The sequence below is a fragment of the Gracilinanus agilis genome, chromosome 4 (assembly GCF_016433145.1).
Source record: "Gracilinanus agilis isolate LMUSP501 chromosome 4, AgileGrace, whole genome shotgun sequence".
NCBI lineage: Eukaryota > Metazoa > Chordata > Mammalia > Didelphimorphia > Didelphidae > Gracilinanus > Gracilinanus agilis.
In genome coordinates this window covers 180,136,985-180,161,509 of record NC_058133.1, presented here as the reverse complement: position 1 = coordinate 180,161,509, position 24,525 = coordinate 180,136,985, and the positions used below count along the sequence as shown (strand labels likewise).

The 24,525-nt window shown below is 38.6% G+C and overlaps 1 protein-coding gene across 1 annotated transcript in view; it reads left to right on the top strand.

The window, feature by feature from the left end:
- ANKFN1 (ankyrin repeat and fibronectin type III domain containing 1) overlaps window positions 1-24,525 on the top strand; it is a 177,470-nt gene that overhangs the window by 96,525 nt on the left and 56,420 nt on the right. The window contains exons 6-7 of the mRNA XM_044675075.1: window positions 10,128-10,225; window positions 13,823-13,913. Of these exons, the coding sequence (XP_044531010.1) occupies window positions 10,128-10,225; window positions 13,823-13,913 (189 nt within the window). The remainder of the gene's footprint in view (window positions 1-10,127; window positions 10,226-13,822; window positions 13,914-24,525) is intronic.

Below are 24,525 nucleotides of genomic sequence, written 5' to 3'. Positions count from 1 at the left end.
GAGAGAGAGAGAGAGAGAGAGAGAGAGAGAGAGAGAGAGAGAGAGAGAGAGAGAGAGAGTGTCCCTGATTTCAAGGAACTCATTCTCATTAGAATGTGGAATGCTTATTAAGAGGGAAAATATGAATCTGAGGTTCCAGCACCAAATAAGTTGGAAAGGCCTGGTGGTCCTCAGGACACGGCAGCAATGCATGTTCTCCAATGCCAATGATACTGGTAAAACCATATCTGATAAAACCAACATGACAAAGAGTGGTCGTGAACACGTTTTCTGACTCTTCAATAACTTTGGTTATTGAAGAAATGGAATCAGAAGTAGCCTATGCTACGGCACCTGTTGAGTGATTGTCACAGCCATCTCCATAAGAGTTGATGCAATTGATGATGGGTTGGTTATTGACGGCCACGTAGGCTAGGCTGGATGCAGGACTGATGATCTGTGGTACATTACTATTTCTGAAGCTCTTCCGTCTATATGTCAATCAGAGGCAACTAGTGTAGGAAGTAGCAGGGATGGTGGACCCCTTCTCCCCAGAGCTTGCTGTTGGGTCTGATCTAGGAGTGAGACCATAGCCTGGGGAGCACTGCTGTTCCAGGGACTCTTGGGAGCAGGGTCCTGGTCTTTCATCACAGAGGTCTGAAGGGAGGTGGTGGTTGAGATGGTAATGCTGCGACCCACCTGATACATGTTGCCTGCTCTCTCTTCCTCAGGACACTGCTGTTTTGCCTAGGCTAGTTTACTTAATGACTTAAAGCTAGTTCCTTTTAGCCCTAATCCAGGGGCTTGCCTGAGGCATAGGAAGATCAAGTCACTTATGACCCTGGACAGATATTTCTTCCAGACCTCTTCAAGACTTTGCTCTTAAGTTTTTCAGATACTTAAGAAATGCATATGTGTACATCATATACATATATAAAGTAAACCATTAACTATGGCAGATTACAGACACATGAGTCAGTCTACCCAATATTTAGCGTATGTAGATATGTATGTCAGTTTTATAGTAGGCATTTAATGAAGTTTGCCAAATTGAATTGAATTGGAATTGAATTAGATGAGAGAAGCTGGCCCTGTATACAGCATCAGGATTCCAACTTCGTTTTCAACACTTCTCAATATAGATTGAAATGTGTGGGGGGTGGGGGAAGAAGGAGGAGCGGGAGGAGAAGCCCTTTCAAGTGTCAAAAGAAAAACCAACCCACAAAATATTTTTCCCCTTAATTTAAATCATTGTTTTTCTAGGGAAATTTAATTTGAAAAAAAAATCTTTTTCTAATTAAATGGAAGACTGTGCTATGCAAACAATAAAGATTCTTGTTTGAAAGTAATTCATGCCCCTGCTTGTAGGACTACCAAGGGAATTGGGGGAAGAAAAAAAAAAACATTTGAGCGGCCCAGAACTTGTGTTTTGTCAGAGCCAAAGAGAATTCACAACTCGAAAGTTTTCACGTCAGTTCTCAATTTAAAAGCCACAAGTGTTGAGTGGGTTCAGACCTCAGCAAGACACATCTTCTCATCTCTAGAAATGACTATATTTGATCTCTCTCTGGGTTTTTTATGCATGTCCCTCTTCCCCTCTCTCTCCCTGTCTTGCTATGGTTGGCCTAAAAGGTTAGAGAAAGCATGATTAGACTGATTGGGGAAGATTTCCTAATGCTCTGGTATAGCACTAGGCAGTCTAGCCAAATTCCGTTCATTAGTGAAGGCGCCAGGGTGAGTGTGGCCAGTAAGAATGCTGGGTTTGGTTCGACAGAAGTGCTAATATTGAATAAGCCCTTTCCTGTTTCCTGGGAGGCTGTGTGGACAAGGGAAAAGGAGATGGGGCTGAGAATCAGAAGTTTGGATCAGATTCCCAACCCAGCCACTGACTCACTGGATAGCTCTGGCAACTTCTAGCCCTTTAAGATTTGTAGCTATCCTGTTTCTATATCTCTGTTGCTATCTTAATGTTCAGTCTGCATGTGTCAGCAACTGTGCTGTCCATAGACTCATGGAATACATGAGTTAGAAGAGATCTATCCTAAAGGAACATCCCCTATAGGTATGACATACCCAAAAAGTGGTCACCCATTCTCTGCTTGAAGACATCCAAGGGGCAGAAACCCACTACCCTCTAGAGAGGGTCCCATTTCTAGAAGCTAACCTCGATGACATATTTTGCAACTCTATTTATGTGAAAACTGATATATCCCACTCCCACCCCACCACCAACAGCCAAAAACCTCTATTTTTTTTTTTGGTAGATTTTGATAGATTTGTAGATTTGGAAATCTAAGGAATATGCTTGTTCTTAACAATAAATAAAAGCTGATTTGAAATAAGAAAATCACAAATTACATATAATATTGCTGTAACGATGATCCCCATATTTTGTTAATATTAGTTGACCTTTAGTTAATTTAGTCAGCGAACTTCACCTACCAGAAATCTGGTCCTGCAATTTAGGTATATAGTCACCAGGTGGCAGTAGTCCCTTAGCCACATGGACAGAATAGGTCCATATGGCCTTTGCCTGAGATTTTCTGTTCAGGCTTTTAAGATATATATGTATATGCATGAACTGTCCACTCGTACTTGTGAAAAAGATCATTCTTTATTGAAAGAACTGAACTTGAGACATTTACCACCTAGGATTTTGGGAGATGTTTTCTGTTGAAAAACTTTGCAAGGTTCTCCTTTTGGACACTGTTTAGGTCCTCATTGGCACTATTCCACAGTGTGGGTGCTGCGTGGTGCCTGGCTACAGCTCAGTGATCTGTGAGTTGTTTACGTTGAGGACAAGACCTGTGATTTTCTGGGCATTTGGAACTCCCAGACAAGGAAATTCCTTCTGCCAGTACAGGTTAGGACTTTCTCAATCAATCAAATAAGATACTAAGTGTAAAGCACTTAGCCCCACGCCCAGTACATAGTAGATACTTAATACATGTTTGTTTCCTTCTCATTCTCTCCAATTTAGTCTTTCAGAAGTAGCAAGAGCCATGAAAGGTTAAGGATTTGCCCAGGTCAAAGGTTTTTTGATTTGCCCCGGGTTAGTCATAATTAGTATGTCAGAGGCAGGATTTGAGCCTATGTCTTCCTAGGTTCAAAGGCAATTCTATATCCACTCCACCCCACTGACTTTTCTTGCTTTAGAGACCCCAAAAAACTCAATTTCCCAAAGTGTATGTAACTGGGAGCATGGATTTAGCAAATGGTTCCACTCAATTATGCTTGTCTAGAAGAACATATGCTTTGTTAAAACAACAAAGCATGACATCTGATTTATCTCTAATGACTAATTATAAGCCCAGTAGTGCACCGTTGAGAATCAGACTTAAGGAAATGCTGCACTCATCATAATACTTGAAAATCTCATGATGTCATTAGTGTTGTCATATCCTTCTCAAATGTAGCCTACACTGATAGTCTTCTAGCATTGTTGTGGCCAAAAAGTAAGTCACCTAGTGGCCAATCTTCTGACCTTGAGGTTTCAGAGTTTTCCTTGAGCTAGTCTTAAGATGACAGCCATATGGAGAGGTAGATGGCTCAGTGGATAGAGATCCAGGCCTGGAGACAGGAGGTCCTGGGTTCAAATCTAACAGCAGACACTTCCTAGCAAGTCACTTAACCCCAATTGTCCAGTCCTTCCCACTGTTCTGTCTCCATACCAACACTTAGTACCTTCTATTATAAGACAGAAAGTAAGAGTTTTTAAAAAATGACAGCCATGCAGTCTACCATCAGGGCTACACTCAAAGTCTTAGTTGAACCTTCTAGAACTAAGCTCACATCTACATCATGAGGAAATATCTGAGTAGGACTTCAGTGTGAGAAGGAAACACAAATTCACATAGATTCCTGATTTTCTAGAAATTATCTCTCCCTCTTGAAATTTTGCCATATTCTGATTTGCATTTTCATTATTTAATAATAATAATTAGTGACAGATAATATTTATTTAGTGCCTTAAGGTTTGCCAAGTGCTTTTCATATGTTATCTCATTTTATCCTCTCAACAATACTGAGGTTTGTACTATTATTTCCCCAACTTTACACATGAGGAAACTGAAGCTGACAGTGGTTAAATGACTTGCCCAGGATCACACAAGAGGAGCAAATGTGTGAGGCAGATTTTGAACTCAGGTCTTTTGACTCAAAAGTTAACATTCTCTACACCATCCCACCTAGCTGCCTTTGTGTAAGTTGATACCGCTACCATAATTGTAAACCTCTTTGCATTTACAAAGATGAAAAACATAGAGCAGTGCACTTGGCACATAGTAGGCATTTAATTATTGTTCAAGTAAGTGCTTATACATAGCTTCAGCTCTGGCTCTCCCCCAGATACAAGTACTTCAGGATTTTAGACCAGCTTAGTATTTAAAAAGCCTTTATAGGAAACTTTCTCCTACCTTTTGATACTAAGGTAGTTGAAACCCCTGAAAAAAGATCTCATCCTCAAATTGAGACTTCTCTGGGAAAAAAAAGTATAAAAGTAGGTAACTGACCATCAATAAGCATTTATTAAGCACTATGTGCCAGACCCTGCAATAAGTATTGGGCATATAAAAAAAGAAAAAGAGGCAACCTAGCTAGTAGATAGCCTCAAAGAGAAGAAGGTCAAAATTCCAAGAGTGCCTCTGGCAAAGGGCTGTATCATCTGCCTCCTCCGTGCTCCCAGGAAACAATCTGAGACCTTGAGTTGCAGAACAGAAGCAGATCTGCCTAGGTAGGGAGAGTTTCTTCTCTGGGAACTCTCTACTCTTAAAGAACGTTAGGTAATATAGTAGATAGATTCTGACCCTAGAATAAGAAAACTCTAAGCCCAAATGTGGTCTGTGGGACCCTAGGCAAGACACTCAACTTCTATGTGCTTCCATAAATATAGATGATAACAATAGCACCTACCCCCAGGTAAATACAAGGTAATCTCAGAAGGAAATTATTAACAGTGGAGAAGATTGGGGAAGGACCCTTGTAGAAGGTAGGGTTTTAAATGAGTCTTGAAGGAAGCCTGGAAGAGAACAGGGTTATTGGGAGGATCCCATGGGATAATATTGTAAAGGGCTTAACACAGTGCCTGGCATATAGTAGGCACTTAATAAATACAAGTTTCCTTCCTTCCTACAAAATGAAGTTAAAAAATAAAAAGACCATTATCAGATCCAAATGACCTATGATTTCCTTGATGTGAGGAGCTCCCTATACAGAAACTATGTCCGTCAACTTAGCTCACAAACCCCTGACCTCCATACTTAGTAGATAAATCCTAGAGAGTTACCTGAAGCACACAAACTCAGTAAATGACTTGCCCAAGGTCATAAGACTAGTATCAGAAGGAACATATGAACCCAATTCTTACTCCAAGCCCAACGCTGAATATATTATACTACAGTGCATTACATTAAAACAATATGTATGTATTTTAATGTAATGCACTATGGCATAGTGTGTATATCTATATTTATATGTCTACATATATATATACATATGTGTGTGTATATATATATATAATACACATTGTGAACTCTTCCTTATATTTGTTTCAAGTCAGATCTGGAAGAAAACTGCTTCATGCTCAGGTTTTGTACAATCAGATTTGGGAAGGGAAAAAATGCAGCCTGTATTTGGATGAATATGGTCACAGCTTACATTTGATCAGAAAGAAGGTGCCAAGTTGCTTTCTTTGCACTCCTGATTAGCTCCCCAAACACTTCTTTTTCATTCTGTCACCCCTGCCTCTTCTTTACATAAGGAAGAAATTGCTTTCTGCTCTACATCTCTTCAAAGTGAAAGAGAAGGGAGATTGCCTAAGTATGTACACAGAGGCAGGAGGCAGTGTGACTTCCCCATGATAATCCTTTCCAATCAGAAGATTTTTTTTCTCTTTGTGGCTCTTCTTCCCCAACCCTCCCACTCTTTGAAGCCCAAAGTGGGAATGAAAACTAATTTGAATCAAATGCTTAAGATTATCCAATAACACTTCTTCAGTGTCCCAGTTCCTTACAAACCTGCTTCTAGTTTTTGTAAAGCAGCCAGAGGGGCTCTGTTTTCCTCTGAGTGTTGCTTTATATTTCATTTTTCTAAAATGTTATTGATATTTTTTTGTTTTTAAAATCACCATCATTTATGAATAGATCCTTCCTCCTCTGCTGAATTCAGTGAGCTATCCCTTGTAACAAAGAATAATAAATAGTATAGCTGGAGAACTGAGTGTGTGGGAAGGCAAGTGAGTCAGGTGAAAACCTATTTATGGTAGAGCAATGAGTTTCTGGCAATCTGGCTATCTGGATGGCAGCTCCCTGCATACCTCCATTCTTCCCAACATTGTCTCTGTCCTCAGAACAGTCTTGTGCACTAGACATCTGGAATCCCTGGCAGTATTTGCCAGGGAAGTCCAACTATTCCTATCATCTCCCCTCAAAGCCAACAGAGGGATCCATGACTCTAAACCCAGGAGGTGTGGGATCAGCAGTGCCCCTCAAATGAGTGGCTGTTTCTAGACTAGACCCCTTAGCAATCATTGAGAAGAGCAATCCCTGTGGAGGAGGGACCCACTTCTTCACCTCCACCAACATCAAGTCAAAAAGCATTTATTAAGCTTAAGTTATGTGCCAGGAACCATAGTGAGTACTGGACATACCAAAAAAAAAAAAAAGGCAAAAAACAGTCCTTGATCTCAAGGAGTTCACATTCTAATAGGGGAGAAAACATGGAAACAGCTATGTACATAGGAGATATATCCAGAGTAAATTCAAGGTAACATCAGAAAGAAGTCGCTACCAGTGGTGGGGATTGAGAAAGAACTCTTGTAGAAGGTAGTATTTAAGATGAGTCTTAAAAGAAGCCAGGGAGTGAAGACAAGGAGGGAGAGCATTCTAGGCATGGAGGACAGCCAGTGAAAAGTAATAGAGGCCAGAGTCTGCTGCCGACTTCCACCTACTGATAGGTAAGCCCAGGAGACATGAGAATAGCAGCATCTCCTAGACCATCAACAGTACTTGCTACTAGCTCTTGGAGTCATCAGCCAAGGCAGCAACCCCATGGTTGAAGGGACTAGTCATCCCCAACAACTACTGATCAACTGTTATCTCTTGGGTCTAACAGAAACGATAAAGTACCCTACGACAATAATGGGAACTGGCATGTGCAGCTAAGGTGGCATAATGGATAGGGCACTGGACCTGGAGTCAGGAAGACCTAAGTTCAAATCTAGCCTCAGACACTAGCTGTGTGACCCTCGGGCAAGTCACTTAACCCTCCCAAACAAAAACAGCTCAATAAATTATTATTAACTGAAAAGATATGTGCTTTACTTGGACGACATGGTATTACCATTGTTGACAAGAATTTTGCCTCTCCACCTTGCCTTTAATTATGTTGTTTTAGTTGTTTTGTACATTACTGAAAAGATATTTTACAGTAACTTTTATTTTTTTATTTATTTTTTTAATTTTTATTTTGAATATTTTCCCATAGTTACATGTTTCATGTTCTTTCCCTCTCCCCCAAACCCCTCTACCCCCCCTTAGCCGAGGCACAATTCCACTGGGTTTTACATGTATCATTGATCAAGACCTAATTCCATATTATTGATAGTTGGACTAGAGTTATCATTTAGTGTCTTCATCCCCAATAATATCCCCATTATCCCATGTGTTCAAGCAGTTGTTTTTCTTCCGTCTTTCTCCTCCCATAGCTCTTCCTCTGAATGTGGCTAGTTTTCTTTCTCATAAGTCCCTCAGCCTTGCTCTGGATCCTTGCATTGCTGCTAGTAGAGAAGTCGGTTATGTTTGATTGTACCACAGTGTATCAGTCTCTGTGTACACTGTTCTCCTGGATCTGCTAGAATAACTTTTAAAGAAATAAATATCTAGGATAAAATTTGATACCTCTCTCACTAATATTTAACTTTTCTATAAATAACTTTCCCTAAATTCTTAGTATGAAGTTGTTTTTTTTTTTAATCCAACACTTTATATTTACCCTTAAAAGTGACATAATGTTGATGAACCTGGGGGCTCTTAGCTGTCAGCAGATAGATATGGACATTTCAGTTTTAGGATTTATTCTTGTGTCTTCTTTCATTCACAGACTGATTCTGAAGTAATTCCCTAGTAAGTTGTACACTTTTCTCTCCCAATTCCTCTTTCTTCTCTTCCATGTGGCAAAAGAAAGAAGAAAAGAAAAGAAAGGAAGCATCCCTGTGATTAGGAAACATAAAAATTATCACCATTAGGTTCTCCCCAGTCATAGAATTTTTATTTTGTTTTGTTTTTGCAAACTAATCACTGGATTATTTTTTTTTTTTGCCTAATCTTAGAAAATCTTCACCCTGGTCCTTTTTCATTTCTTCAACCAGAGGGGATGTAACCTAATTTGGCATATAGCATTTATTTCAGTTTCTGCCTGCTGCTATTAGCAATGCCATGAGCTCACAAAGCACCCCAGATAGGTGGTTTCCAGGCCTTTATTATTTTTTTCTTAAAGAGCTAGTGGGCTTTATGCAAAAAAGGAAAAAAAGTTTAATCAAAGCCTCATGGTACAATGGATAACACGTAGAACTCAGAGGCAAGTCAGACCTGGATTCAAATCCTGACTCCAACACTTGTTAGCTTTGTGATCTGAGGAAAGATTTTTAATTGTTCTGATATCCATTTTTCTTTTCTGTAAAATGAAGATGACAGTAACTTGAGTAACTCCTGTGAGATCCATATTGCTGAGAGGAGTTCAGGCTGTAGCACAGAATTCCATAGTGCCCCCCAGAACTCTGAGAGAGGGGGCAGTTAGTGGCAGCTGGAGGCCTGCCTTTTTAAGAGAGGGGGGCACTATGGAATTCTGTGTTGCAGCCTGAACCCCTCTCAGCAATACGGATCCCACACTCCTTCACAGGGTTATTGGAGGGTTCAAAGGATATAAAATGTTTGCAAATTCCAGAGCATCTTACAAATGTATTTTCTTGTGGTTGCTGTTTTTATAATTATTAGGATAATGGAATGGAATGGAGGGAATTATGAACTTTGTAATTTTGGAAGGCCCGGGTTCAAATGCTGCCTATGATGTGGTTGTGTTTCCCTGGACAAATCATTTAATCTCTGTGTGCCTCAAGCAATTCCACAGGACTTGTCTATAGACAAGACTCTTGTCTCTCGTGTCATAGACAGGTTTTGCAATCTGGGCTAGGAAAGAAAATTCCAACAGGATGAATTTCTCAAGCTGATTAACATAAATCCTTCATGTATTACAATTAGTCACCATGTAAGTCTTAATTCAAATTCTAAGAGAAGAGGCTTGTCAGTTACAACTCTGGGTTCATTTAAGAGCTAAAGTCTCCTTATTGCTCACTCTTCCCGAAAGCAATACTTAATTTTAAACTGCTTTATTCTACATCAGATGTAAATCAGAGCTTAATACAGCTGACCAGGACAACAGTGATGATGTCCACTATACACTCTGTAACCACTGGGCCACAATGATATATGTGGAGACACATGTGGATGCATAAATATGTGTGCATATACATTCATACATATAATTGCTGCCATTTCACGTGTCCTGTTTCTCACCTGTTACAGATATTCCACAAAGCATCTATTTCACAAGTGGTATGTCTACTAGATAGCATGTATCTCACACAAAAAAACATGTTTCCTGTCTCATCTTTGGAACATTTCTCCCATATACCAAAGTATCTCATTCTCTCTAAGGGACCTCATGGATTAAGTGCTAGACCAAGAGAATTCCTAGTCTATTTAACTGCTTTTTGCCTCAGTTTCCTTAGGTGTTAAATAGGGATAATAATAGCACCTACCTCCCAGGGTTTGGGGGAAGATAGTGCTTTGTAAACATCAAAGGATTGTATCAATACTAGCTCTTATATGAACCTTGCCTAGATATAAATCTGTTACTGTCCCTTTTAAAGGTTAGTTTCTTTCTAGTTTCTCAGCACTGAATTACCATTTCCCAAGGTAGAGAACAAAATGAATCCATGCAAGGAAAGGAAAGAAAGTTTGTGCTTTCTTAAGAGGGATAAGGCTTGGGAGTTTCAGTAGCTCTCCCTAAAACCTGACAAAATTACATCTCTCTCTCTCTCTCTCTCTCTCTCTCTCTCTCTCTCTCTCTCTCTCTCTCTCTCTCTCTTCCAGTGGAGTGGAGCGTTTCTAAAGACTTTTCTCCTCTGGCTGGGGAAATAATCATGGATAATCTGCAGTCTTTGAGATGCACAATCACTGGACTCTCCAAGGTAAATGTCAAGCCATCCGGTTGGATTTTCCCACTCCCTCATGACGAACATTCGCATTGGGGGATTTGGGTAGTAATGGCCAATGCTCTCCCCCACCCTCCCCTCTGTTCTTCTGGCAGCATCTACTGCTCATTAAGCATGATATGTCTGGTATCCATAATCTAAAATTCACAAAGGAATAAGCAGACAGCATGAACCATTTTGTAAGTTGTCATGTTCTAGGGAGATCAGAAAAGACTGGCCTCAGGCAGGCAGTGAAAGCTGCTGCTTTCTGGATCCCAGTCTAATCTTTATGGGGATCAAAGGCTCCTGATAGAGCCAATTCTGACTCCCTGTCTGCTGGTTAACATAACAAACTCAGCCCTGCTCAGTTGGGATCAGTCATCAATTGCTGTCACACAATTTCCCCAGAGAAATCTTTTCCTCTTGATAAAAATATCTGTCTCAATCTACTTTCAAGAGTAAGAAATTGTATATCGTGGAAGATATATGACTTAGTAACATGAACCAAAGCCTCCATGAGTCCAAAGCAAGACCAAATAGTACTATTCTGCTGAGCCAGTCTGGGCTTCTTTAGAGGACTCCAAACAAACCCAAAAGATTTTCCTCAAAGTGCCAGAACAAACCAGAACCAAATATGTTTTCTCAGATGATTGAACAGGAGCAAAACTGAAACATCAAAATCTATTCCCTCTTGAACCACTGTTTCATTTTAGTTTAAATCCTATATATTTGTGTGTGAGCATGTGTGTGTTTACTCATATAGATGCATATATATGTATATATATTTATATACAGATATACACACACACACATACACAGGCAAGATGTCCCAAAAGTTTTAGTGAAACTACACTACTAAAACTTTTATATTTATTTATTAATGCATTTATTATTTATTAATATAGTAATAGTTATGTATTGTTATATTGATTATTTGTTAATATTAATTGCTAATATATTGCTTGTTTGTTAATAATATTTATTCATATATTAATTGATTATCATTATATGTCTAATTGATATTAATGTTATTTATTCATTAATATAGGGATTACTTAATAATACATTAATTATTTATTGATAATAATTATAATAATATATTATAATAAATAATTACTTATTACCATATCAATTATTTGTTAGTGATATTTATCAACATATTGATTATTTTTTAATAATTACTATATACATTATTTAATATTTATCACTTAATCGTTGTTTAATTTAAAAAATATTTGTTAATAATTTTTCTGTATCATTTATATGTTTATATTTAATAGAACTTGTATTGTGTGCATGAAAATGTATGTTTCTATATGTGCATTTTTACAAACTTCTGAATAGGATGCTAGATCTAGAGTCATAAAGACCTGAGTTCAAATTTAACTTCAAACACTTACAAGCTATGTGACTTTGGGCAAAGTCATTCAACTTCTGCCTGCCTGGGTTTCTTCAACTATAAATAAGGACCTACCTCCTGAGGATCAAATGAGATAATGTTTTTAAGTACTTAGCACAGTGCCTGGTGCATAGTGGGTACGTGACAAATGCTTATTCTCTTTATCCCCAATAAAATCTGCTAGATGTGGGAACTAGGGTATTCTCTTTCAAATATAATTTAGTTAATAGAGACACTAAAATTCTGACCTCTGATTTCATTGATTTAGAGAAATCCTCACTGAGTCAACTTTGTCAACCAAAGCAGGTTAACACCCTCTCTGACTTAAAGAATGGAGTACCAGGGGCAGCTGGGTCTCTCAGTAGAGAGTGCCAGGCCTGGAGACAGGAAGCTGTAAGTTCAAATTTGGCCTCAGTCATTTCCTAACTATGGGACCCTGGACAAGTCACTTAACCTCAATTGCCCAGCCCTTACCACTCTTCTGCCTTGGAACTGACACTAAGACACAAGGTAAGAGTCTAAAAAAACAAACCAAAAAAAGAGTGTACTACCCCATTGAGAGGTTAAGTGACCTGCCTAGGTCTTCCTGGACTCAAGGCCAGCTTTCTATCTTATAAATGTCAATAAGTATTTATTAAGTACTATGGTCTTATTAAGTTGAAGATGAGTTATTTATTCAACAATCTACTTCTAGATAAAGAATTCTCACAACTTCTATGCCTTAGAACCTATATGTTCCTGACTTTCTGATCATTGCAGAACATTTTTCATTATCTCTAATGTCATGATCTTTAGGTTGGTAAATAGGGTATTCTAATTAATTACATATTCTGACTAACAATGTCACCATATATAAAAGACACAGATTGTAATTTTTTTTAAACCTCACCTTCTGTCTTGGAATTGATGCTTAGTATTGGTTCCAAGGCAGAAAAGACGTACAGGCTAGCCAATGGGAATTAAGTGACTTGCCCAGGGTCACACAGCTAGCAAGTGTGGGGGGCCAGATTTGAACATGGGACCTCCTGTCTCCAGTCCTGATGTCTTTATCCCCTGTGCTACCTAGCTATCCCAGGACCATTCTTGAAAATCTTCTATCTTAGTAGGCTTTACCAGAATATTTGCCCTTGTAACTGGACCTTCAAGAATCTGCAGTTATTAATAGGCCATAAGAAGACTCAAGAATAAGACTTTCATGGATTTATTTGTATCCACATATATAGATCTACATCCAGACATTGAGTTACATGTATGTATGTGGGAAATGTGAAAAGCCAGTCAATTATTAGAGCTTACTCTAAAGCAGAGTTCTCACAACCAGGATAATAACCTTTATTTGGTTCCATTTCCTTTAAGTCAAATTGATAAGCATTTATTAAACACTTAAGTACTTAAAATGTGCCAGGCACTGTGCTAAACCCTAGGAATACAAATCAACCAAATGAAAGAGAATCCCTGCCCTCTAGAAACTAATATTCTAATAAGGAAAGATAACTCATAAAAGAAAAATGGTAAGGGTGGGGGGAGAGAAAGCAAAGAAGAGATATAGATCCCTGGCTATGTACATGGTAGAAAAATAAGTAGGAGACAGAAATATAGACTGGAGATGAATAAAGACAAGACTCACCCAGGCATCCTCCTTAAAATGGAGATTTGGGGAGGAATGAGATGGTAATTCTAGACTATCTTCATAGTGTGATAATGACCAGGGTTATATGTGTACTAGGCCACTAGATTGTTTATTTCAAAGAAAGTCATATATTGGGTGTCCATTTCCAGGTTGTTAATTGTGTAGATAGACTCAATCAGGCTTGGACTTGAGCATGTAGACTTATCTCTAGGCTCCATATATCTGATTCACTCAAGGGTCAACAATCTTACCCCAGGGTCCAGAGATAAGATCAGCTGAGGACAGCTCTCAAGCCTATAGTTTATGTCTTAAAAGAGGAAATAAAGAAGACTCTTGGGAGAAAGGAAAGGCTGTGAATTTCCATTGATTAAAAGAAAAAGTGAATCGTGAAAAAATGCCCACTTTCCACTGAGATTTTTCCTAATATTTAAGCTAAATTCTTTGATCCATTTCCATTCAGATCCCCGAGGATGGCAATGCACACTCTTTTATCATCACATCATTTTGTGAAAAAAAATGCCTGACAAATCTTTCTCTCTTTCTCTTTATTTCAATCCTTCTGCAGGGCCAACACTATTTTGTCCAAGTCTCGGCTTACAATATGAAAGGATGGGGACCACCTCAGACCACAGCTCCTGTCTGTGCCACTCCTTCTAGTAGGTGATGGTTTTGAAATCATCCCAGCTTTATTATCAGGTCTCCTATTCCATCAGCATGTTTTTTTTTGTCAATCCATCCCAACCAACTCTCTCACCAGCAACTCCTATTGCTTGGGAGGAACATGGCTATTTTGGGCTGGCGTTAGAGGTGGCATGGAGATCATTATTTATCTGTCTGTGAGTTCCCCTCCACCAAGACCCACTGTAGTCATAAGTATTGGGGTTTCACATTAATCTCAGAATTTACATCTGTTTATTAAGAGAATGGAACAATAAAAGTTGCTGCTTTATCAGGCATTGTCTCTAGGAACTTTCTATTAATAGGATGTCTTTGCATCTATGGCACAATGATAAGTGACATTCAAAACAAGAAACCTCAGGCTCCTGGGTACATTTCATTCTATTCTATTTCTTCTTTTAAAAAAAGGAGAATGTCTCTAATGTATATGCTGACTCTCTATTAACTAGGATGCATAAGAATAGAACAGAATACTTTTTTCCTTAACCATATTAGATTAGATATATACATTAAAATTATTGGTCTGAATTGATCAGAAAAGTAGAAAAATATGAGTTGTAAATTAAGGTGGTGACTTATTCATTTAGAAGTAGATTTTTAAAAAAATTACTTCTCTTCAACTTAATAAGACATTAAGGTTTGACTTGGAGTCATTGGATCTCATTTTGAATATTGGTTCTGCCATGTACTACCTGTGTAACCTTGGACAAATTATTTCATCTCTCTGGGCTTTATTTTCTAGAATGTAAAATGAGGAAACTGGATTAGACTGGATCAGATGTCCTCTAAGTCCTTGTCTAGCTTTAAATCCATGATCCTATGATTTAGGGCTGGCTGGCATTTGCACCCAACCCCTCATTTTACCACCAAGAAAAATGGACCAGAAAGGGGACAGGTAATCTGCCTCAGAAATTCCTGGGCAATAAGATACATAATTGGAATTCAAATTCAGGTCCTCTGACCTCGATTTCAAGTTTTTGAAAGTCTACAATTTCAAAAATATAGGCACTCCTTTCACTAATGTTGACCACAACTCCATTCCTTAGGCACCAGGGAGATGGTACAATGCAAGGAAAAGAAGTCTGAACATGGAGCCATAGGGTCTTTTGCCACTCACCACCACTGTGATCTTGGGTGAGTCACTTTGATTCCCTGGGTCCCAGTTTCCTCACCTGCAAAATTAAAGAGTAAAAATAGCTTTGAGGTCTCTTCTAGCTCTTGATCTGTGATCCTATGATTATAATTTTTACAGATTGCTGTGGTAAATATAAAGATATAGATACAGCTACAGACATAGATATAGACATCACCATAAATATGGTCGTAGACAGATAAATTAGCATAGATATAAATGTTGATGTGGTCTTAGGCATAGATGTAGGTATGAATATAGATTAAGACATAGACATAGATATGGGTATAAACATAGACAGATGGATATAGACATAGATTTGGGTATAAACATAGGCATAGATATAAATATTGAAGTAAACATAGTGTAAGTATGAATATATGGATATGGGTGTAGGAATAGACATAGATATAAACTTGGACATGGACATGGATATAGATATAGATGATAGAAATAGAGCTGGGAAAAGGTCTAGAAATACATAGAGGGATAGAGATGAAGATGGAGACATATCACTTAGGGGTCAATCTTCTGATAATTAACCCCTAAACATTGATATTCTGGATATAGGTTAATAGGATCATAGAATTAGAGATGGAAAGGACCTGAGAGGTTGAGTCCAACCCTCTCATTTTACAAATAAGGAAACTGAGGCTCAAAGAGGTTATGTGACTTGTTCAGATACAGTAGATATCTGTGAATGGATTCAAACTCAGGTCTTCCTGCCTCCAAATCCAGGACTCTGTCCACTATGCCTCACCATTTCCGAAAAGAAATTTTTAAATGAATCAGAACCCTGGACCCATACTCAAATTCTTTTTAGTTTTGCAAGTTTGCCTGAACCAATAATCCACCAATGCTACCTGGAGGCAACGGCGAAAGATTTCAATGAAGAATATCACTTTTTTTCATTTTGATATCTTGTCAAAATCTTTGACATTTTGTCAAAACTACAGTTCAAAATTTCCTCTTCAAATATATAGATACAGATATAGATAGAGATACGGAGCTGTTGGGATTTAAATAATAAATACCTTTTTAAATAAATTACTAATCCTAAGCTATTTAGGGCTATATGTCTACAATGCCAAAATATTTGGATGAAAAGTTGAAAATTTAGTCAGTCACCTGGATTTTGGCACCCTGTAATCACCACCTATGGAGTAAAGCCTGATTTCATTCAACAAGCATTTAATAAACATCTCCTATGGGCAAGGCCTTGTACATGCTGTTGTCGGGAATCCAAAGAAATGTAAGAAGAGTATGTATTTCAAGAATATCACATTTTTTCCTTTACTCCTTAAAAATCCTATTTAGCCAGGACCTGGTTAGTGTAGGGAAGACATTACTCTTTCTAGCCTCGGGGGCACCATTAGCTGGACTGTTCTTATTGCCAGGCACAAAAGAATGCCCCAAGGCCCAGAAGAGTTAAGTTCTCCTCCTGAATTGCCTGACTCACCCCATTAGGGAAAATCTGGCTGATAATATTAAACAACAGTATTTATTTATTTATGTTGGAAACGAATGACATGGTTAAGAAGGAAAAAAAATCTTGTTCACATTTTTCTAAATCAAGCATCTGTGAATTCATTGGGTTTTTAAAATATGTTGATAACTGTATTTTAATAGAATTGGTTTCTGTCATAATCCTATATATTTCATTTTGCACATTTAAAAATGTTATTCTCAGAAGGGGTCCAGGCTTCTAACAGATGGCAACAAAGGAATCCGTGAGCAACAAAAATAACAATAAAAAAGGTTAAGACCCCTGTTTAAAACATTACAGTTATAAAGAAGAAAAAATATTGTACACAGTTAGTAAATGACTACTACTACTTATATTTGTATAGCACTTTTTATGTGCCAGGCTTATTATCTTATTCCAATTTCACAACAACCCTGAAAGATAAGTGCTATTATTAGCCCCATTTTTACAATAGTGGAAACTGAGGCAAACAAAGGTTAAGTGACTTGCCCAGTGTCATATAACTAGTAAGTATCTAAAGGCAAATTTGAACTCAAGTCTTCCTAATACCAGATCCAGTGCTCTATCTACAAACCTGTGCAGATAAGATAATACATACAGGAAAATTGGGACAGCTAAGTGGCTCAGTAAATAGAGAGCCAGGACTGGAGTCAGGAGGTTCTGGATTCAAATTTGACCTCAAAAACTTCCTGGCTGTGTAATCCTGGGCAAGTCATTTAACCTCAGTTGCCTAGCCCTTACTGATCTTCTGTCTTGAAACTGATAGTATGGAATTCTAAGACAAACGGTTAAAAAAAAAGGACAGTTCTGAGAGAGAAAATTTAAACAAATATTCTGAAAGGGGAGAACCTCATAATCAAAATTAGTTACTATCTCTCCAATGGGAGTGGGTCAGCGTAGAATTTATGTCATTTACTAGTCAGACATCCTGGGGAACTAGGAACCTATCAGATTTTCAATCAGAAAGTATCTATTATATTAAGCATCTATTAAACAAGGTCCTGAAGAAGCTAGGTAGCTCAGTGGATAGAGTATTGGACCTGAAGTCAGGAAGTATTGAGTTCCAAACTGATCTCTGACACATTAGCTGTGTGACCCATAGACAAATTGTTTAACCTCAGTTTCCTCCATTGTAAAATGGAAATGATAACAATAGCACCTATGTTGTAGGGTTGTTGTGAAGATCAAACGAGATATTTATATAATGCACTTAGCACAATGCTTGGCACATAGTAGGTGCTATATAAATTACTATATAAAGGCTTATTTCCTTCCATCTTACTATAAGTGGTGCTGGTTTGAGGGTAACCAACAGCCTGAAACTCACCCAGTGAGTTAAGGGTATGTCTAACCAAGCATGTGAAGGAAGACTTCCCCCAGCAGAATGTGTGGATAAGAACAATTGGTTCCAACCACCATGATCTTGGCTGAAGCAGGCACTATAGAGTGCTTCAAGCTTGATCAGACATCAAAGACGCCAAGCTCATTCCATACATTTCCCAGCTATCATCAGTCATCTAAATTTGTGTCTCACTACTGGATTTTGATGACAGAGAGAGAGAGAGAGAAAGAGAGAGAGAGAGAGAGAGAGAGAGAGAGAGAGAGAGAGAGAGAGGCTAATGACTTTGTGCAACTCTGCCTTACTTAAATCCAATACACATTGGAGTCAAGACATCACCTTGTGATGACCTTGGTCCTCTTCAAAAAGGAAGGACAAACAACTGGGTACCAGAGATACAAAGATAAAAAGAAGCAGTTCTTGTCCTCAAGAGGCTTATTCCCTGAGGGGAAATGTCTCCAAAGCTGATACATCTGCATACTTGCCAGATCAACAGGAAAATATCTATTCTATCATGCATCATAATGAATTTGGCCAACACAGCCCAAGCTGTTATGATATATTGAGACCACACTGCTCTTGGCTTTAAAAATGGAAACAATGCCATATTTACTCATGTGGTTTTCCTCTTTTTTTTATTTCAAACTTTTACCATGACAAAAAAAGGACCAGGACAGAGAATATATAAAAATAATATTTGAGAATCAGGGGCAGCTGGGTGACTTAGTGGATTGAAAGTCAGGCCTAGAGATGGGAGGTTCTGGGTTCAAATCTGATCTCAGATACTTCCTAGCTATGGGACCCTGGACAAGTCACTTAACCCCCTTGCCTCACCCTTACCATTCTTCTGCCATAGAACTAATACATAGTACTGATTCTAAGACAGCAGGTGAGGGTTTTAATAATAATAACAATAATAATATTAGGGGTTAGTTCACTGACAGCAGTAAACTCTGGGAGCTACTTCAGTAGCATGATCTCCCAGGTCCCATAGCTATTAGCAAGAACAGGATCTTTGAAGGTTTTCTAAGCAAACCTGAAGAGTCTGTCTTAGACTCTTCTGTCTTAGAGTCTCACCTCCTCCAAACACTAGCCACATGTCTGGGAGCACTGGGAGCACATCATTGCACAATACTGAGTCTCCACTTACTTCTCCATAAAATGAGGGGGATGGTATATAGACAATTCTCTAACAATTGTACAAAGTCATCACTTAATCCAATTTATGCTCAAATCAAAAGACATCACCCCTACTGATGTCATTTTGGTCCTCTTTGAGTTCAAAGGCTAATAACCCATCCCCAAGATCCCTTACATCTCTAACATCTATAGAGTTGGAGTCAGAGGACCTTGAATTCAAAATCTGCTTTTGCTTCTTATTGGTTTTGTGACCTTGGACAAGATCAAAATAGAACTCTTCTAAGATTCATTCCATCTTTACAGTTCTATGTTTCTGTATTATTACACCTCAATTTCCTTTTCTGTAAGGATGAGAGGGTTGAAGTGGTTGATCTCTGCCCATCTTTTCATTCTCAGGTTAAATACTAAAATGTACCTACTTCAAGATATAATTTTGATTTTGTTGTTCAGTCATTTCAGTCGTGTCTGGCTCCTTATGATCCCATTTGGGAGTTTTCTTAGAAAAGATATTAGAGTGGTTTACTATTTTCTTTTCTATCTCATTTGACAGGTGAGGAAACTGAGTCCAACAGAGTTAAGTGATTTGCCCAGGGTCATACAGCTAGTGTCTGAGGCCAGATTTGAATTCATTAGAGATGAATCTTGCTGATTTCAAGTCCAGCACTGCCCCACATAGTTGTCTTATATAAGCAATCTTCTCCGAAAGGCAGGATATTATAGTGATTAGAAAGCTAGCCTTAGATTCAAGAAGACCTGGGTTCAAATCATGCATCTGACATATAGAGACAGTTAGATGGCCCAGTGGCTACAGTAATGGAATTGGGGTAAGGAAGAACCAAGTTCAAATCCTTCCTTAGACACTTACTAGCTATGCGACTCTGGGTGAGTTAACTCTTCTCTCTGCCTCAGTTCTCCCAACTGTAAAAAGGGTATGATAATAGCTCATACCTCCCAAAGCTATTGTAAGGATAAAATGAGATAATGTCTGTAAACTACTTTGTAAATCTTAAAGTACTCTATCAGTGCTAGCTTTTTATTATTATTTCCTGGCTATATGATCCTAGGCAAATCATTTAACTTCAGAATGACCTATGGCATTTTCTAACTCTGTGTTGCAGAATAGGTATGTCAACCCATCAAAAATTAATTATTAAGCACAAACTATATGCTAGGCAGGCAACAGCATTTCTAAGTGTTTGGTATGTAGCAGGCAGTCAATGGAACAGGTCGGTGGTACAGTGGATAGCATGTCAGACCTGAAGTCAGGAAGACTTATTTTCATGAATTTATATCCAACCTCAGACCTGTATGACCCTGGGTAAGTCATTCAACCCTGCTTGCCTCAGTTTCTTCATCCATAAAATAAGCTAGAGAAAGAAAAGGCAGAACATTCCAGTATCTTTGCCAAGAAAACTCTAAATGAGGTCAAGTCAGATTTGACTGAACAAAGGCATTGAATATCATTTATTAGACACTCACTGTTGTTTCAGACACTATGCTAAGCTTTGGAAAAGCAAAACATGAACTCTGGCCTACAGGAGCTTATATTCTAAATGAGAAAAAAAAATGTAAATAATTAAGTACATATAAACCCATGTTGATAAACCTATGGCGCACATACCAGAAGGGGCTGCTCCTCTCCACCTTTATACTACACCTGAGGACATTTTTTACATCACCCACCCCTCTGCCCAGCAGTCCAATGGGAGTACTTCCTCCCTCCCCTGTCTGGGGTGAGGGGGCAGCTCATATGTGGCATGAAGGTTGGATGACCAAAAAGATTAGTGATGCCCCCAACAGTAATAAGGAAGTTTTGAAGCGGGCAAGCTTTAAGAAGCAAAGATAATAAGTTTTGCTGGGGGATAGGAGAGCAGGAAGAAAAAGGAAGAATTTCATTATTCAGAGTAAGTCTGACCATAGAATGGAGACAGTATTTACCATTTGGTTGCTTCCTATTTTAACTATTCCTACTAAGAAGGTGCTAAGATAAACTTGGTTGTTTCTATCCTGTTGAGGGAAAACAAGTGTTGTCAGCCCCCTCTAAATTTCAGCACTCTAAAGAAAAGTTAGAGAGTTCCCAGCCTAGTTATAGCTCTCCTCTAGGAAACAGCTGTGGATCTAGAAATTAGAGGGAAAGATCTCTTAATAAATCCATTAGCAGAAAGAACACTTGAGCCTATTTGTTCTATTTTACATATAATTCTGTCAAGTTTACTTGCCTGGTTTCTTGACACACAGAAGATTTAAAAAAGACAAATGAGAAAGAGGCGGGTTCTATACCACAGACAGGTACACCAAACACAAGTGACAGATGACAGTGTGACAGCAAGGAAGGAGACAGAAATGCTATTGTATCATAGCACAGTACAATAACTAGCTCTCCAAATGATGACCCTGTCATCAAGGAAAAGCTAAATCATGTTCAGGATTCTTTGTTTAAGAAGGCAGGGGAGTGTGTCATCCACTTTAAAAAGGTGTCTATTTAAAATGCTTGAAATACAAAAAGGTTGATGTTTCTGGGGTAAACCTCCATTATCTAGAAATTTTCATTATAGAAACATCCTATTGCTTGACAATTAGAGCCACAATAGAATAAGGGCTTTAGGATTCTGCCCCAAAGTACCAATATACACAAGGCAGACTTGTTCTATGCTCTGGTCCTTTCTCCTCTCTTGCCTCAAATCCTTTCCACTATATGGACACATCTGCTATTCAAGGCTCCAGTTCTCTCTACCCTCTGACTAGGCTGTCCATATTCCACATCCTCTCATTTATTTTCTCCCCAAAATTTCCTGGTAGCTGACCTCTTCAGATTGCTTCCTATGTGTGAGCTCCTCCACAACTCATTTTGCCCCAAGTACCAGGATTTCTGGTTATAGCTCTATGAATGGTTCAAGATATAAATGGGTTATCATTGTTTTTAAACCTTTTAATTCAACTCAAAGTTTTGAGTGCCTACTATATGCAATGTTTGGGATTTGTTTGGTTTGGTTTGTTTAATGAACTATCAAATCATTCATCAAGACTTATGAAACACATACTATGTGCCAGGCTTTGTGCTAGGTGCTGAGGAAAGAGAGGAGAGAGAGAGAGAGAGAGAGAGAGAGAGAGAGAGAGAGAGAGAGCAAAAAAAAGAGCTGGAAGCCTATTGGATCATGATACTGACTTGTCAGAACAGCAACTAGGGGCAGAACAAGCCACCGTTCCTCATTGCTCTGGGAGCCAGGATGGGGAAATGTTCACCTGGGAGCCTTCAGAGTCATAGTAGGAGACCAAGCCACAGGGATTGAGGGCCTTGCAGAAGCCCTAAGAACCATGTGATTCTCCAAGATCTAATTGGGGCCTGTCAGAACCACAGCCATAACAGAGAAGTAGAAGCAAGTCCTGGATGAGAATTATAAAAGAAGAAAGACATGGAGAAAAGATGAGGTCAGTACTCACATAGATAACACCCACCAGACAAAAACTAGAAATTGAAGCAGAGGGAAGAGCCTGGACCCAGTCACNGAGAGAGAGAGAGAGAGAGAGAGAGAGAGAGAGAGAGAGAAGTTATTCTACTGTTTCATGCTCTTTCCATTCTTTTGGAGTTAAGTAGGGAAATGGGAGTTCTCCAGCAAAGTGGAAACCTAGAGCTCCCTGCAGAAGATGCAAGTGATGGACATTCTTATCTTGAATGTCTAGCATAGACATTTCGTTGTGGGGGAGCTGACAAAAGAATGAGTCAGAGATGCTGCAGCCTCAAGATGCTATTTAATAAGATCAGTTCATTCGATAGCTATTAATTCAATTAAAATGCTTCCTATGGGCCAAGCACTGTCCTAGGCACATTCAAAGAAGAAAAATAAAATAGCTCTTAAGACATTTAAATTCTTCTTGGAAAGGAGGCTAAATGAACACAGAAAAGTAAACACAAAATATGTTCTTAAAAGGGAGTCAGTGAAGAGTTCTACCTACCATCAAAGAAAGGTGTCCTATAGGAGATGACCCTTTAGCTGAACATTAACTGGAGCCAGGGATTCCAAGAGGCAGAAGAGGAGAGAGGACATTTTTGGAAAGGGGAAAAGTCTGAGCAAAGGCATTGAGGTGGGAAATAGAATAATGTGTATCAGGAATAGTAGACAGGCTGATATAGTATTCGGTGGAAGATAAGGAAATCAATTTGTAAAGATAGACTGGAGTGAGAGGATATGATGTTTTAAATGCTAAAGGTGGCCACTAGAGCTTTGTATATTGAGAGGTTACCTACACAGTCAGATTTATGCTTTCAAAATCCCAATCCTATGAAGAATAGATTGGAGGAAAGAGATACTGGAGGCAAGGGAAGCAGTCAGATTACTTAATATTCCACACAAGTTTTAATGAGGATCTGAACCAGAATGGTGATGAAAAAGTAGAGAGAAGGTAATGGAAATAGGAGAGGTATGTGTTCCAGAGCCTTTAAAAATACAGAGTATCCCAAAAGTCTTAGTACAGTTTTAAACTTCAATAGCTGAAAATGGTATTAAATAACTTTTGGGACAGCTCGCATATATGATGCTTTGAGCATGGATTTGCTAAATGCATCTTAGTCTTAAAGAGCTGGAAGCCTATTGGATCATGATACTGACTTGTCAGAACAGCAACTAGGGGCAGAACAAGCCACCGTTCCTCATTGCTCTGGGAGCCAGGATGGGGAAATGTTCACCTGGGAGCCTTCAGAGTCATAGTAGGAGACCAAGCCACAGGGATTGAGGGCCTTGCAGAAGCCCTAAGAACCATGTGATTCTCCAAGATCTAATTGGGGCCTGTCAGAACCACAGCCATAACAGAGAAGTAGAAGCAAGTCCTGGATGAGAATTATAAAAGAAGAAAGACATGGAGAAAAGATGAGGTCAGTACTCACATAGATAACACCCACCAGACAAAAACTAGAAATTGAAGCAGAGGGAAGAGCCTGGACCCAGTCACCCCATCCAGAACTACTGCAGCAAGCATCCAGGTCACAGAGAGTACCGAAATGATGGCATACTGAGAGAATACTAGAAAATCAACTAAAAAGCTAGTGGAAATAATTAATAAATTTAGCAAAGTTGCAGGATATAAAATAAACTCACATAAATTATAAACATTTCTATATATTTTCAAAAAAAATCAGCAGCAAGATTTAGAAACAGATCACAGAGAGTACCAGGCTAAATAGAAACTGAGCACCCAATCCAAAAGTGAAGGAGGAGATGGAGCCTGCACCTAACACAAAGTCATGACCCAGAAAGTGAAATTGGAGATATGAGCAGATAGAACAAAGAAATAGCAGACAATGAAGAAATCCTGTAGGTCAAGAGAATTCTAGGAGAAAAGAACTAATCCAAAAACAAACAAATAAATAAATAAATAAAAGCCTATAGAGAGCCTCTAGAAAAGAATGCCCCAGCCCAAAGGACTTCAGAGGTAGATGAAAGAAATTAAGAGATGACAAATGAAATTGGAGCTCATAAGGGGAAAAATTAAGTGAGA